At 46.1% G+C, this 14,399-nt stretch overlaps 1 protein-coding gene across 1 annotated transcript; it reads left to right on the forward strand.

Annotated features, from left to right (window-relative positions):
- The first annotated feature begins 12,697 nt into the window (after positions 1-12,697).
- Positions 12,698-13,279, forward strand: LOC123126343 (ethylene-responsive transcription factor 2-like). Its single transcript, XM_044546698.1, has one exon. The coding sequence runs from the start codon at positions 12,698-12,700 to the stop codon at positions 13,277-13,279; it is 582 nt and encodes a 193-aa protein (XP_044402633.1).
- Positions 13,280-14,399: the final 1,120 nt, after the last annotated feature.

The following is a 14,399-nucleotide window of genomic DNA, read 5'->3' on the forward strand; positions in this document are numbered from 1 at the left end:
ACTCGAAATTCCATGGACATCGACAGAGGCACAAGCTAACCCGGGATCTGCAGTTCGGCTAGACCGACCCCGGACACACTTTTTCCTTTCTGTTTCAGGTTCCTTTTCCAGCGAGCCTGACCACCAGCCCCTTCGAAGGATCGGCATACAAAGGAGGCATGCAGCATAGGCACATAGGGTAACCTCCATATGCTCTTCTTGACGGTATTTTTACTTATTTCCCAGGACCCGCACGTTGCTCCTTCTTGATCACGGCATGTTAAATAGTCCGGGTGCTTATCGCACTATTTGTATAAGATACGCCTTGACGTATCCATTCAGTTATAATAAAAATGATTTGCGGCCTAGTTCTGTGGTTTTCGCCTCTTACTTCATTTTATTTTGATCTGCTTATCAGCTACATCGGTACTCTTTTGTACGTTTAATATTCGCCAGGGGCTGCTCATCACCCCACAATACGGCAGCGAAGTCCGAATACTTTTTATATATAAGTTTGGCGCCCTGAATTTAGCATTATATGCATTGGCTCCAAATCATGTCTTTGGTCAATAGTTGGGTTGCCCGGCTCCTGTGCTTGCTACCCTATGTTCTGCTCTATCGGCTAGGGTAGTAAAGGGAGAACTACTGCGATTGTGCCCTGGCCTTGACCGGATGAGCACCTCAGTAGAGAAAGCCGAAAACTGACTGTCATGATACAGCGAGAGCCGATCAGCTGTTCGAGGGTTATAAAATCGTTGGAGATTTCTTCCGCGTCACGCGAAGGATCGACACTTCCTCAGACGCTGACAGCATCCTGGCCTGGACCAGGGGCTGCGCGCGTGCTTAATTATAAAACTCCTATGGCTAAGTGAGGGCGTTTAAGCCGTACAGTCTGGTTGCCTTGTTCGTTGTGCTAAACAACTCCTTCTAAGGACCATATAATTGGATCAAGATTGTTTAGATCCCATCCCGAACACCTCCGTACTACCTACGTGAGGGCAGAAGCCGACGACTGGCCAACCCTCAGATTCTAAATAACACGGCTGCACGGGAGGAAACAATTCAAGCATAATAATATTATATTCCGGGCTTTGTTTCCATAATACAATGCGTGGGCAACATGAATACATTCATTCAAAAATAATGTCCTGCGAACATTGAGCTGCCACAAGTCGAGACCCTTCTAGGACATCCGCAAAATATTTCTCGGGTGTGCGGTGCTCCTTGCCCTCTGGCAACTTCAACAGCATTCATCTTCGCCCACCACATCTTGCAACGAGCGAAGGCCATACGAGCATCTTCTATACAGGCGGAGCGCTTGACGACCTCCAGCCGCGGGCATGCTTCCACTAGCCGCCTCACGAGTCCGAAGTAGCTGCCGGGCATAGCTTCGGCTGGCCATAGACGGATTGCCAAATCCTTCACGGCTAGCTCGGCCACCCTGTGCAGCTCCACCAGCTGCTTCAGCTGATTGGTGAAGGACACGGGATGCCCTGGTGTCGCATACTGCGTCCAGAAAAGCTTCTCCGTCGAACCTCCTCCTTCGGCTCGGTAGAACTCGGCAGCGTCTAATACACTACGTGGTAAATCCGCAAAAGCCCCTGGGGAACTCCGAACCCGGGTTAGTAAAAGGAATTGCTTCTCCGCATACTTTCTTTGCATCTTAAAAGCCTTACCCGCCGTGATCTTCCTAGCCTCCAGAATCTCCTAGAGGGCGGCCTGGGCCTCATTCCGTGCAGTATCCGCGCTCTGACGAGCCTTGGAGAGTTCGGCCTTTTGAGCCGACGCATCGTTTCCAAGGTCTCACATTTTTTCACCGCGTCTTGGAGCTCCTGTTGGACCTCCTTGACTCGAGCCTCGAGCTTTTTCCGAGCGGTTTGCTGCTCGACGGCCTTCCCCTCGGCTTCGGCCAGAGCCTTTTTTAGGGCATCCACCTCGGTTGCGGCTCCTGCACATATTTCGACATTGCGGTCAGTACGCAACGCTTGTTCTTTCCGAACACACAGCAAGATGTTACTCACCTTGCTTCTCCTGAAGCCGCATTGTAACCTCGTCGAGCTCGTTCTCGGTCCGCTCTAGCTTCTGCTTTAATTCAGAAACTTCGGCAGCATGCAAGGTCGCGGCCAACAGTGACGCCTGCTTATGCATACATGTTATGTTAGTCTCCTACAACAAGAGTATTGATCCTCTGTCCGGTTCTTCTATCCGAACACCGGACAGTGTCTCAGGGGCTACTGACTACACGGGGATTTTTTCTCTTTCTATATCAGTTACCTCAAAACCTGTTAACAGGCTGCCGCAGGCCTCATTCAGTCCGCTCTTGGTGGACAGAACCTTCTCGATCACCGCACCCATAAGGACACGGTGCTAATCTACGACGGAGGCGCTTCGTAGCGTCCCCATCAGATCATCCGACGCTCCTGGATGGACAGGAGCCATCGGTGGAGGCGGCACACCCCCCTCCTACAAAGGGAACTGCTCGCCCGACTCCGGAGCCATATGGGACTCCGGAACCGTATTTGGCTGAGGGCCGATCTAGATACGGCCCTCTCCGCCAGTCTCCATGGGGATTGGATCCCCCATGTGTCCGGCAGTGGAGGTCTCGCCTTGTGGCGTCTCCCGAACAACGTCTGGGGCTCCTCCCTTCAGAGCGGTCCTTCGGGACAGCACTTCGGTGTCGTCCCTGGCCCCGGGGGAGTAAGCAGGCGGTGGCGACCTACTCGCCATCTCCGATGAAGCCAACGAACCTCCAGAGGAGGATTGCTGGATAAGATCACGGGCCGGACTGCACTGGTGTAGTTAACCATGTTAAAATAATAAAGAGGAAGAGGGGATGCGCGCATCCATAAGCTGTGTCACTGATAACCCACAAGTATAGGGGATCAATTGTAGCCTCTTTCGATAAGTAAGAGTGTCGAACCCAACGAGGAGCTAAAGGTAGAACAAATATTCCCTCAAGTTCTATCGACCACCGATACAACTCTACGCACGCTTGACGTTCGCTTTACCGGAAACAAGTATGAAACTAGAAGTACTTTGTAGGTGTTGTTGGATAGGTTTGCAAGAAGATAAAGAGCGCGTAAATATAAACTAGGGGCTGTTTAGATAAAGACACAACTAAATTAGTTTTAATAGAGAGCTTTTTGTTACAACAAAGTTATTTGTCCCTAGGCAATCGATAACTAGACCGGTAATCATTATTGCAATTTTATTTGAGGGAGAGGCATAAGCTAACATACTTTCTCTACTTGGATCATATGCACTTATGATTGGAACTCTAGCAAGCATCCGCAACTACTAAAGATCATTAAGGTAAAACCCAACCATAACATTAAAGTACCAAGTCCTCTTTATCCCATACGCAAACAACCTACTTACTCGGGTCTGTGCTTCTGACACTCACGCCACCCACCATAAGCAAATCATGAACATATTGCAAACCCTACAGCGGGGATCCCTCACGCTTGCGCGACACGGAGAGCACCATATGAAAGCACCAATAATAAAACATGCAACTCAAACCAATCTTGATCATCAAATAACCCATAGGACAAAACGGATCTACTCAAACATCATAGGATAGCCATACATCATTGGGAAATAATATATAGCGTTGAGCACCATGTTTAAGTAGAGATTATAGCGGGTAAGAGAGAGGTTACACCGCTGCATAGAGGGGGGAAGAGTTGGTGATGATGGCGGTGAAGTTGTTGGTGAAGATTGCGGTGATGATGATGGCCACGACAGCGTTCCGGCGCTACCAGAAGAGGAGGGGAGAGGGGGCCCCTTCGTCTTCTTCTTCCTTGACCTCCTCCCTAGATGGGAGAAGGGTTTCCCCTCTGGTCCTTGGCCTCCATGGCGTAGGAGGGGCGAGAGCCCTCCGAGATTGGATCTATCTCTCTGTCTCTCTCTGTTTCTGCGTTCTCTTCTGGTGCCCTTTCACCGTTTCGTATATATATGGAGATCCGTAACTCCAATTGGCCTGAAACCTTCGCCGTGATTTTTTTTACCAAAAATTAGCTTTCTTGCGACCGAAGAAGGGCATCAACCGCCTTACGGGTGGACCACGAGGGTCAGGGGCGCGCCCCCCTACCTCGTGCCCACCTCGGACACCGTTTCGCGTTGATCTTTCTCCCAGATTTTCCAAATATTCCAAAAATAAGCTCCGTCCGTTTTTATCTCGTTTGGACTCCGTTTGATATGGGGTTTCTGCGAAACATAAAACATGCAACAAACAGGAACTGGCACTGGGCACTGGATCAATATGTTAGTCCCAAAAATAATATAAAAAGTTGCCAAAAGTATATGAAAGTTGAATAATATTGGCATGGAACAATAAAAATTTATAGATACGACGGAGACGTACCAGCATCCCCAAGCTTACTTCCTGCTCGTCCTCGAGTAGGTAAATGATAAAAAAGAAATTTTTTGATGTGGAATGCTACCTAGCATAATCTTGATCATGTATCTAATCATGGGATGAATATTAAGACATGAGTGATTCAAAGCAATAGTCTATCATTTGACATAAAAACAATAATACTTCAAGCATACCAACCAAGCAATTATGTCTTATTGAAATAACATAGCCAAAGAAAGCTCATCCCTACAAAATCATATAGTCTGGCTATGCTCCATCTTCACCACACAAAATATTCACATCATGCACAACCCCTATGACAAGCCAAGCAATTGTTTCATACTTTTGATGTTTCTCAAACCTTTTCAACTTTCACGCAATACATGAGCGTGAGCCATGGACATAGCACTATAGGTGGAATAGAATATGATGATGGGGGTTATGCGGAGAAGACAAAAAGGAGAAAGTTTCACATCGATGCGGCTAATCAACGGGCTATGGAGATGCCCATCAATTGATGTCAATGTGAGGAGTAGGGATTGCCATGCAACGGATGCACTAGAGCTATAAGTGTATGAAAGCTCAAACTGAAACTAAGGGGGTGTGCATCCAACTTGCTTGCTCATGAAGACCTAGGGCATTTGAGGAAGCCCATCGTTGGAATATACAAGCCCAGTTCTATAATGAAAATTCCCACTAGTATATGAAAGTGATAACTCAAGAGACACTCTATATGAAGAAAATGGTGCTACTTTTAAGCACAAGTGTGGTAAAAGGATAGTAACATTGCCCTTCTCTCTTTTTCTCTCATTTTTTTTGTTTCCTTTTTTTTCTCTTTTTTTGGCCTTCTCATTTTTTGGCCTTTCTCTCTTTTTTTATTTTTTTTATTTTTTTTCGTCCGGAGTCTCATCCCGACTTGTGGGGGAATCATAGTCTCCATCATCCTTTCCTCACTGGGGCAATGCTCTAATAATGATGATCATCACACTTTTATTTACTTACAACTCAATATTACAACTCGATATCTAGAACAAAGATATGACTCTATATGAATGCCTCCGGCGGTGTACCGGGATGTGCAATGATCTAGCGTAGCAATGACATAAAAAAACGGACAAGCCATGAAAACATCATGCTAGCTATCTTACGATCATGCAAAGCAATATGACAATAAATGCTCAAGTCATGTATATGATGATGGAAGTTGCATGGCAATATATCTCGGAATGGCTATGGAAATGCCATAATAGGTAGGTATGGTGGCTGTTTTGAGGAAGATATAAGGAGGTTTATGTGTGATAGAGCGTATCGTATCACGGGGTTTGGATGCACCGGCGAAGTTTGCACCAACTCTCGAGGTGAGAAAGCGCAATGCACGGTACCAAAGAGGCTAGCAATGATGGAAGGGTGAGAGTGCGTATAATCCATGGAATCAACATTAGTCATAAAGAACTCACATACTTATTGCAAAAGTCTATTATCTATCGAAACAAAGTACTACGCGCCTGCTCCTAGGGGGATAGATTGGTAGGAAAAGACCATCGCTCGTCCCCGACCGCCACTCATAAGGAAGACAATCAATAAACACCTCATGCTCCAACTTTGTTACATAACGGTTCACCATACGTGCATGCTACGGGACTTGCAAACCTCAACACAAGTATTTCTCAATTTCACACTAACCATGTGAATGACCAGTTCCTGTCATCTCTCTAAATAGATATAAGTGAAGCACGAGAGTTTAATTCTTTCTACAAAAGATATGCCCACGCTCTAACAAATATAAGTGAAGCAAAAGAGCATTCTACAAATGACGGTTGTCTATGTAAAGAGAAACAGGCAATCCAAGCTTCAAATGATATAAGTGAAGCACAGGAAGCATTCTATAAAGCCATACTCAAAAGATATAAGTGAAGTGCAATGAGCATTCTATAAATCAACCAAGGACTATCTCATACCAGCATGGTGCATAAAAGTAAAAGTGAAAACTAAATGCAAAAGACGCTCCAAGATTTGCACATATCATATGAATGAAACGAATCCGAAAACATACCGATATTTGTTGAAGAAAGAGGGGATGCCTTCCGGGGCATCCCCAAGCTTAGACGCTTGAGTCTCCTTGAATATTTACTTGGGGTGCTTTGGGTATCCGCAAGCTTGAGCTCTTGCCTCTCTTCCTTCTTCTCACATCGAGACCTCCTCGATCATCGAACACTTCATCCACACAAAACTTCAACAGAAAACTCGGTAAGATCCGTTAGTATAATAAAGCAAATCACTACTCTAAGTACTGTTGAAAACCAATTCGTATTTTGTTTTTTCATTGTGTCTAATGTAATATAGCTTTTCCATGGCTTAATCCACTGATATAAATTGATAGTTTCATCAAAACAAGCAAACTAAGCATCAAAAACAGAATCTGTCTAAAACAGAACAGTCTGTAATAATCTGAACATTCACCATACTTCTGTACTTGAACAATTCTGCCAAAATTAGGTAAAATAAATTTTTTATATATAAAGACAGTGCAAAAAGAATCAGAACCATTTGACGTTCCAGTAAAAAATTAAAAATCGCGCACTGCAGCCAAAGTTTCTGTCCTGCACCATACAAACCAACAAGTATTGTAAACATCCTAAAGGCAAACCTTGGCATATTATTTTTATAATACAATGGAATTGTACAAGGGGATAATTATTTTTGTTGAAAAGTTTCTGTAATCAAGATTCACAAAGTTGCCGTGAGCATGAACAAAGTTCAAGGAGCTCTCCCACTTCAACAATGCTTGTCTTTCTCACTTTCAATTTTCTTTTTGAAAAGTTTTGGGTTCCCCTCTTTATTTTTGTTGTTTTTAAAATATATGAAAGCACTCAACAGAAATAAATGACTCTCTAAAAATTCCGGGTTGTCTCCCTGGCAGCGCTTTCTTTAAATCCATTAAGCTAGGCATATAGTGCTCAAGTAGTGAATCCACCCGGATCCCAAGGTATATCAAAGCCAATTTTAATTAGCAATGATTTGTAATTTAGTAGTGAGAACAAAGTAACATATATCATGTAATGACGAAGTCTAACTCTCTTCCTATGCATCGGCATGTCATAAAAGAACAATTCATGCACACATAGTAAAGGCCAATGCATAGCATAAACAGTTTCTTGCAATTTTATCGTGTTGGAAACATAGAGAGGTGGAGATATAGTTCCTCTCTCATAATAATTGCAAGTAGGAGCAGCAAGCACATGCATATAATATTCATCAAAATCATCATGTGCAATGGTACAAGGCAACCCATCAATATAATCCTTAATAAGCACAAACTTCTCCGATATAGTGTAGTTTGGAGAATTCAAAAAGATAATAGGACTATCATGTGTGGATGCAATAGCAACAATTTCATGTTTAACGTAAGGAACTATAGCAAGTTCATCTCCATAAGAATAATTCATATTGGCATCTTGGCACAAGCATAGCAAGCATCATAAAAAAGGGAAATTTCAAGAGAATCAACGGGATCATAATAGTCATCATAGCAATCATCCTTCGGTAAGCACGAAGGGAAATTAACCAATGTATGAGTTGGAGAGTTACTCTCATTAGAAGGTGGGCACGGGTAGCTAATCCGCTCTTCCTTCTTTTGTTCTTCGCTGTCCTCATCATCTTTTTCATCCAATGAGCTCACAGTTTCATCAATTTCTTCTTCCATAGATTCCTGCAAAATATTAGTCTCTTCTTGGACAGTGGAGACTTTCTCAATAAGTGCATTAATATCGAAATTGTATTCATAATTCTCATAAAAATATTTAAGGATAGCTAAATTTTCAGGTCTATAAACCGAATCATCAAAATCTTTAAACATAGATTCAATTTCATAAGCACCCATAAAAGCAACAAATTCTTCTATTTGTTCCACATCATAGTAATCATATATACCATTAGCATAAGAAGCTAAGGTTTTATTATCATTAAATTCGCATGGAAAGGGAAGGTGTGGAGACTTCATCCTAGAGCAACAAGTATAATCATATCTCAAGCATAGTTGCCTAGCATACCAATACAACATATAAATTTGATCCCATAATAGTTTCCCTTTTTGAGTCAAGCGATAATCCCTGAAGTATTCACGTTGATCCAACGTTACCCCCATTACCAAATTGAATGGGGTTTTCTCTGGATTATCAAAGTAGTACATAATATCTGTCACATAACAAGCATCGAGGGTTTTAGGAGGTTCCTCATCTCCATGAGCAGCAAGTACACCTAATTTTTTTTGGTATTTCGTGTTCCATATTCATAACTAAAGATAGAGAACAACTAAGAACAGAAAATAAAAATTACTTAGTGATAAAGCAAACAAGCACACACGAGAATATTCACCCCACGCTATTGCTCCCCGGCAACGGCGCCAGAAAAAGGTCTTGATAACCCACAAGTATAGGGGATCAATTGTAGCCTCTTTCGATAAGTAAGAGTGTCGAACCCAACGAGGAGCTAAAGGTAGAACAAATATTCCCTCAAGTTCTATCGACCACCGATACAACTCTACGCACGCTTGACGTTCGCTTTACCGGAAACAAGTATGAAACTAGAAGTACTTTGTAGGTGTTGTTGGATAGGTTTGCAAGAAGATAAAGAGCGTGTAAATATAAACTAGGGGCTGTTTAGATAAAGACACAACTAAATTAGTTTTAATAGAGAGCTTTTTGTTACGAGAAAGTTATTTGTCCCTAGGCAATCGATAACTAGACCGGTAATCATTATTGCAATTTTATTTGAGGGAGAGGCATAAGCTAACATACTTTCTCTACTTGGATCATATGCACTTATGATTGGAACTCTAGCAAGCATCCGCAACTACTAAAGATCATTAAGGTAAAACCCAACCATAGCATTAAAGTATCAAGTCCTCTTTATCCCATACGCAAATAACCTACTTACTCGGGTCTGTGCTTCTGACACTCACGCCACCCACCATAAGCAAATCATGAACATATTGCAAACCCTACAGCGGGGATCCCTCATGCTTGTGCGACACGGAGAGCACCATAGGACAGAACCAATAATAAAACATGCAACTCAAACCAATCTTGATCATCAAATAACCCATAGGACAAAACGGATCTACTCAAACATCATAGGATAGCCATACATCATTGGGAAATAATATATAGCGTTGAGCACCATGTTTAAGTAGAGGTTACAGCGGGTAAGAGAGAGGTTACACCGCTGCATAGAGGGGGGAAGAGTTGGTGATGATGGCGGTGAAGTTGTTGGTGAAGATTGCGGTGATGATGATGGCCACGGCAGCGTTCCGGCGCCACCGGAAGAGAAGGGGAGAGGGGGCCCCTTCATCTTCTTCTTCCTTGACCTCCTCCCTAGATGGGAGAAGGGTTTCCCCTCTGGTCCTTGGCCTCCATGGCGTGGGAGGGGCGAGAGCCCCTCCGAGATTGGATCTATCTCTCTGTCTCTCTCTGTTTCTGCGTTCTCTTCTGGTGCCCTTTCATCGTTTTGTATATATATGGAGATCCGTAACTCCAATTGGCCTGAAACCTTCGCCGTGATTTTTACCAAAAATTAGCTTTCTTGCGGCCGAAGAAGGGCATCAACCACCTTACGGGTGGACCACGAGGGTTAGGGGCGCGCCCAGGAAGGTGGGGCGCGCCCCCTACCTCGTGCCCACCTCGGACACCATTTCGCGTTCATCTTTCTCCCAGATTTTCCAAATATTCCAAAAATAAGCTCCGTCCGTTTTATGCCGTTTGGACTCTGTTTGATATGGGGTTTCTGCAAAACATAAAACATGCAACAAACAGGAACTGGCACTGGGCACTGGATCAATATGTTAGTCCCAAAAATAATATAAAAAGTTGCCAAAAGTATATGAAAGTTGAATAATATTGGCATGGAACAATAAAAAATTATAGATACTACGGAGACGTATCAGTCACTCACGAGGCGGCCTGAGGCTTAGTGCGGGGGTGTCGATCCGGACTGCTGTCAACGTCCCATGCGGTGTTGGCCGCTGGGACGCCCTTCCCCTTCTTGGGCGCTTCCTCCTTCGGATGCGCTGAAGCCGCCCTCTTCTTCTTCTTCTTCTCAGGGGGAGGATTGTTTTCTTCCTCCTCCTCTTCTTCCTCGTCATCGTCTTCAGGGACGGAGGAATGGGTCTCGTCGTCTTCGGACGGCGCGTCCGAAGCGCCCTGACGATGGGGGCCACTCTTGGCCCCCTTGGCTTTCCCCTTGGCCTTCTTCTCCAGCGCCTTATATGGCACCGGTACCAGCATCTTCGCTAAACGCGGGATGACTGGTTCTTCCGGCAATGGAGCCGGACACTGGATCCACGTCGCCCTCTCCGTCCAGTCCTAAAAGAGCAATAATAAAAGCTCAGGCACCGCCCATGCAACAAACAGGCAGGGAATGCACTAAAAAGACATACCTCACTAGCAGGATGCTTAGCGTCGTGTCCACGATCGGAATCTGCGGCCAGCGGTTTTTCGTTGCCCTTAAATAGCAACTTCCACGCGTCCTCGTGAGTAGTCCCGAAGAGCATTACCAAGGTCAGGTGCTTCTTCGGATTGAACTCCCACAAAGGGCAGCTTCGGCGTTGGCACGGGAGAATCCGGCGAACTAACATCACCTGGATTACATCTACGAGCTTGACGTCCTTGACTATCATGCTTTCAACGCGCGTCTGCAGCGCTATTACCTCGTCGGACGAACCCCGGTCGGGGCTCTTCTCGACCCAAGAGGTGAGCCGCATGGGAGCACCAGAGCGGAATTTGGCAGCCGCGGCCCAGGTGGTGCCGCAGGGTTCTGTGTTGAGAACCATTGTCTCTGCCACTCGTTCACTGTCTCCACAAAAATGCCTTTCGGCCAGGAGACGTTGGGCAGCTTGCTCACCATGGCTGCTCCGCACTCCGCGTGCTGGCCGTCTACCACCTTCGGCTTCACGTTGAAGACTTTGAGCCACAACCCGAAGTGGGGGTGAATGCAGAGGAAGGCCTCGCACACGACGATAAACGCTGAAATGTTGAGGAAATAATTCGGGGACAGATTATGGAAATCCTCCCCGTAGTAATATATCAGCCCGCGGACGAAGGGGTGGATGGGGAACCCCAGCCCGCAGAAGAAATGAGGGAGGAATACTACCCTCTCGTTGGGCTCCGGCGTGGGAATGATTTGCCCCTCGGCCGGCCAGCGGTGGGCGATTCCCTTCGCCAAATATCCGGCCGCCCGGAGCTCAGTAATGTCCTCCTCCGCGACGGAGGAGACCATCCACTTGCCCTGACCACCAGATCCGGACATGGTTGCTTGAGTGGAAAGGAGATTGGAACTTGGGCGCTGGAGCTCGAAGATCGGGAAGGCAGAGATAGAGAGAAAGCGTGAGAAGAGGAAGGGGGAATCCTTATCTCCTTATAAAGGTAGCCAATATTAAACGCCTCCTCACTCGCCTTGAGATTCGCCTATTCCCAAGGGCCGTGCAGATGGCACGGTTGGGTTACCCATGCCTGCATTGATGAGAATCCCGCGATAAGGGGACACGATCTCTGCTTCGACGAGACATGCCAATAGCAACCACGTCTCGAAATGTGGGGTGGCAGATGAAAAACGGTTCGATTATGATCGGGCAGACGCAATGTCGTGTTTCGAAGAGCTGTCAACAGATTAGATTCGTGACAGTATTATATCCTCTCTGCGGTTGTGTGTGGAACATGTTACAGGTCCGGATACAATCATCACATCCGAAGACTATCATGGAGTTCGGAGGAAGGGGAACCCACCTTGCAATGCCGAAGACAATCTGCACACCGGACTCCTCGTCATTGAAGCCAGGTTCAGGGGCTACTAAGGGAGTCCTGTATTAAGGGGTCCTCGGGCGTCCGGCCTGTTATCTATTGGGCCGGAGTAATTGGCTGTGAAGACATGAAGGCCGAAGACTATACCTATGTCCGGATTGGACTCTACTTGCTGTGGAAGGCAAGCTAGGCGACCAACTATGAAGATTCCCTATTATGTAACTGACGTCGTGTAACCCTAGATCTCTCCGGTGTCTATATAAACTGGAGAGCATAGTCCGGATAGGACAGATTCATTACCATATACTCATAGGCTAGACTTCTAGGGTTTAGCCATTACGATCTCGTGGTAGATCAACTCTTGTAACACTCATATTCATCAAGATCAATCAAGCAGGAAGTAGGGTATTACCTCCATAGAGAGGGCCCGAACCTGGGTAAACATTGTGTCCCCCGTCTCCTGTTACCATCGATCCTAGACGCACAGTTCGGGACCCCCTACCCGAGATCCGCCGGTTTTGACACCGACAACCGCCCCGGCCGCACGCCGCTCCACCGCTCTCCAATGGCGCCAAAGAAGACACCGAAGGGCAAGTCGGGCTTCTTCGGCGTGAGGCAGAAGCCCTCCGGCAACTGGGGTGTGGAGTTCTCCGATGCCGGAAGGCGTTGGTGGATCGGCACGTACCCCTCCGCCCACGAGGCCGCGCATGCCTACGACGTGGCGGTGTGGCGTGCCAAGAGGCCTCGGTCGCACCTCAACTTTCCAGAGATCGAGAGTCGGGCGGAAGCGGAGATGCTAGTGCCGCAGGGCATCAACATGAAGGAGATCACGACGAAAAAGAAGAAGACGAAGAAGCCGTCGGTTGTCGTCATTGCTGGCGAGACTGATGAGGAGGCGATGGCGAGGTTTGCTCGGGAGCATCCGGAGTACGTCCAGGCTGAAATGGAGTACTACTGGATGCGTGAGGCGGAGCAGAAGAAGAAGGGGCCGAAGGAGGATGAGGCCGGTCCCTCGACGGTGATCCCCATCGAGTCCTCTTCCGAGGAGGACTGGGAAGACTTCTCGGAGGAGGAGGAGGAGGAGGGGTGCGACGACCCGATGAAGGAGGAGTTCTGGGAGCAGTTCCGTAGCTCCGATGAGGAGTAGTTTATCTAGTAGTTTGAATAAGTAGTAGTTGAAGTTGATGTATGAAACTATGTTAAATTTGATGTTTGAACTATGTTGAATGGACTAGTAGTATGTCGTTTTACATCTTCATTTTGGACCATCTATTGGAGTTGCTCTTTTGGACCATCAATTTGGAACATCTATTGGAGTTGAGCTTTTTTCGGAGCTCCAAAATGCACTTTTTGACGGTCCAAATTTTACATCTTCGGTTTTGGACCGCCAAATTTTGGACCATATATTCGAGATGCTCTTAATGCATGATCGAGCCTGCATCAAACCTCTTTTATTCTTCACCTAAACCACACACACTTTCCTTTTGTTATTTCTATATAAGCAGTACACGATGCTGGGATGAGGTTCATAGCTCTTTTTGTTTTTGGATTAATCTCAACATGAAAATATGTAAAAGTAACTTGACCAAATAGATATACCATTGTCAACCTTGCTGCCAAAATCCTGAATCACACAGTCTATGTTGACCCCGCATGCATTTGGCATGTAGGAATGGGAAGCACTGAACCACACACACCCATTGCGTTGTTCTAGATTTTTGAGAAAGATACACCCTTGGCCCTTAAAGGTAGGAACATTTCAGTCCATTTTACCTCTAAATAGTGAAATCTGTTGGGATTTGTTAGTAGGCCTTTGGCCCAAAGCCCAACTAAATTTCTGAAATTCTCATGGCCCATTCATGCATGGTTGTGAGTGGTGTGAGTGAGACTAAGTTTAGTCCCACCCCGAAAGTTGAGTGGGAGTTGCACCTCTTTATAAGGTGAACTCTTCTATCACTTGTAAGAGCATGAGAAGAGGAGACCTACATGCGCGCTCCTCCTCCTCCTCACTCGCCATGCCGCCAAGCCACGTGTCGGCGTGCACCGCGAGAAGGGACAGCAGGCCTCCGAAACCCCGCTTCTCATGATCCTGTACGGGAGAGGGGCCGATCAGGTTTCTGGGGAGAGCGACTGCTCGGTGCTGCTCCCGTTGCACCGTATGTGATTCTGTCCTTCTTGTTCGAGATCGTGGTAGAATTCATGTTTCTAGTATGTGCCCTAGATTCGATCTTTTCATCTACTATGATACTCTGCATGATTAGTTCAAT

The sequence above is a fragment of the Triticum aestivum genome, chromosome 5D (assembly GCF_018294505.1).
Source record: "Triticum aestivum cultivar Chinese Spring chromosome 5D, IWGSC CS RefSeq v2.1, whole genome shotgun sequence".
NCBI classification, from domain to species: domain Eukaryota; kingdom Viridiplantae; phylum Streptophyta; class Magnoliopsida; order Poales; family Poaceae; genus Triticum; species Triticum aestivum.

What these genes read in the sequence shown, in the direction of transcription:
- LOC123126343 (XM_044546698.1), top strand. Translation starts at nt 12,698, where the DNA reads ATGGCGCCAAAGAAGACACCGAAGGGCAAGTCGGGCTTCTTCGGCGTG.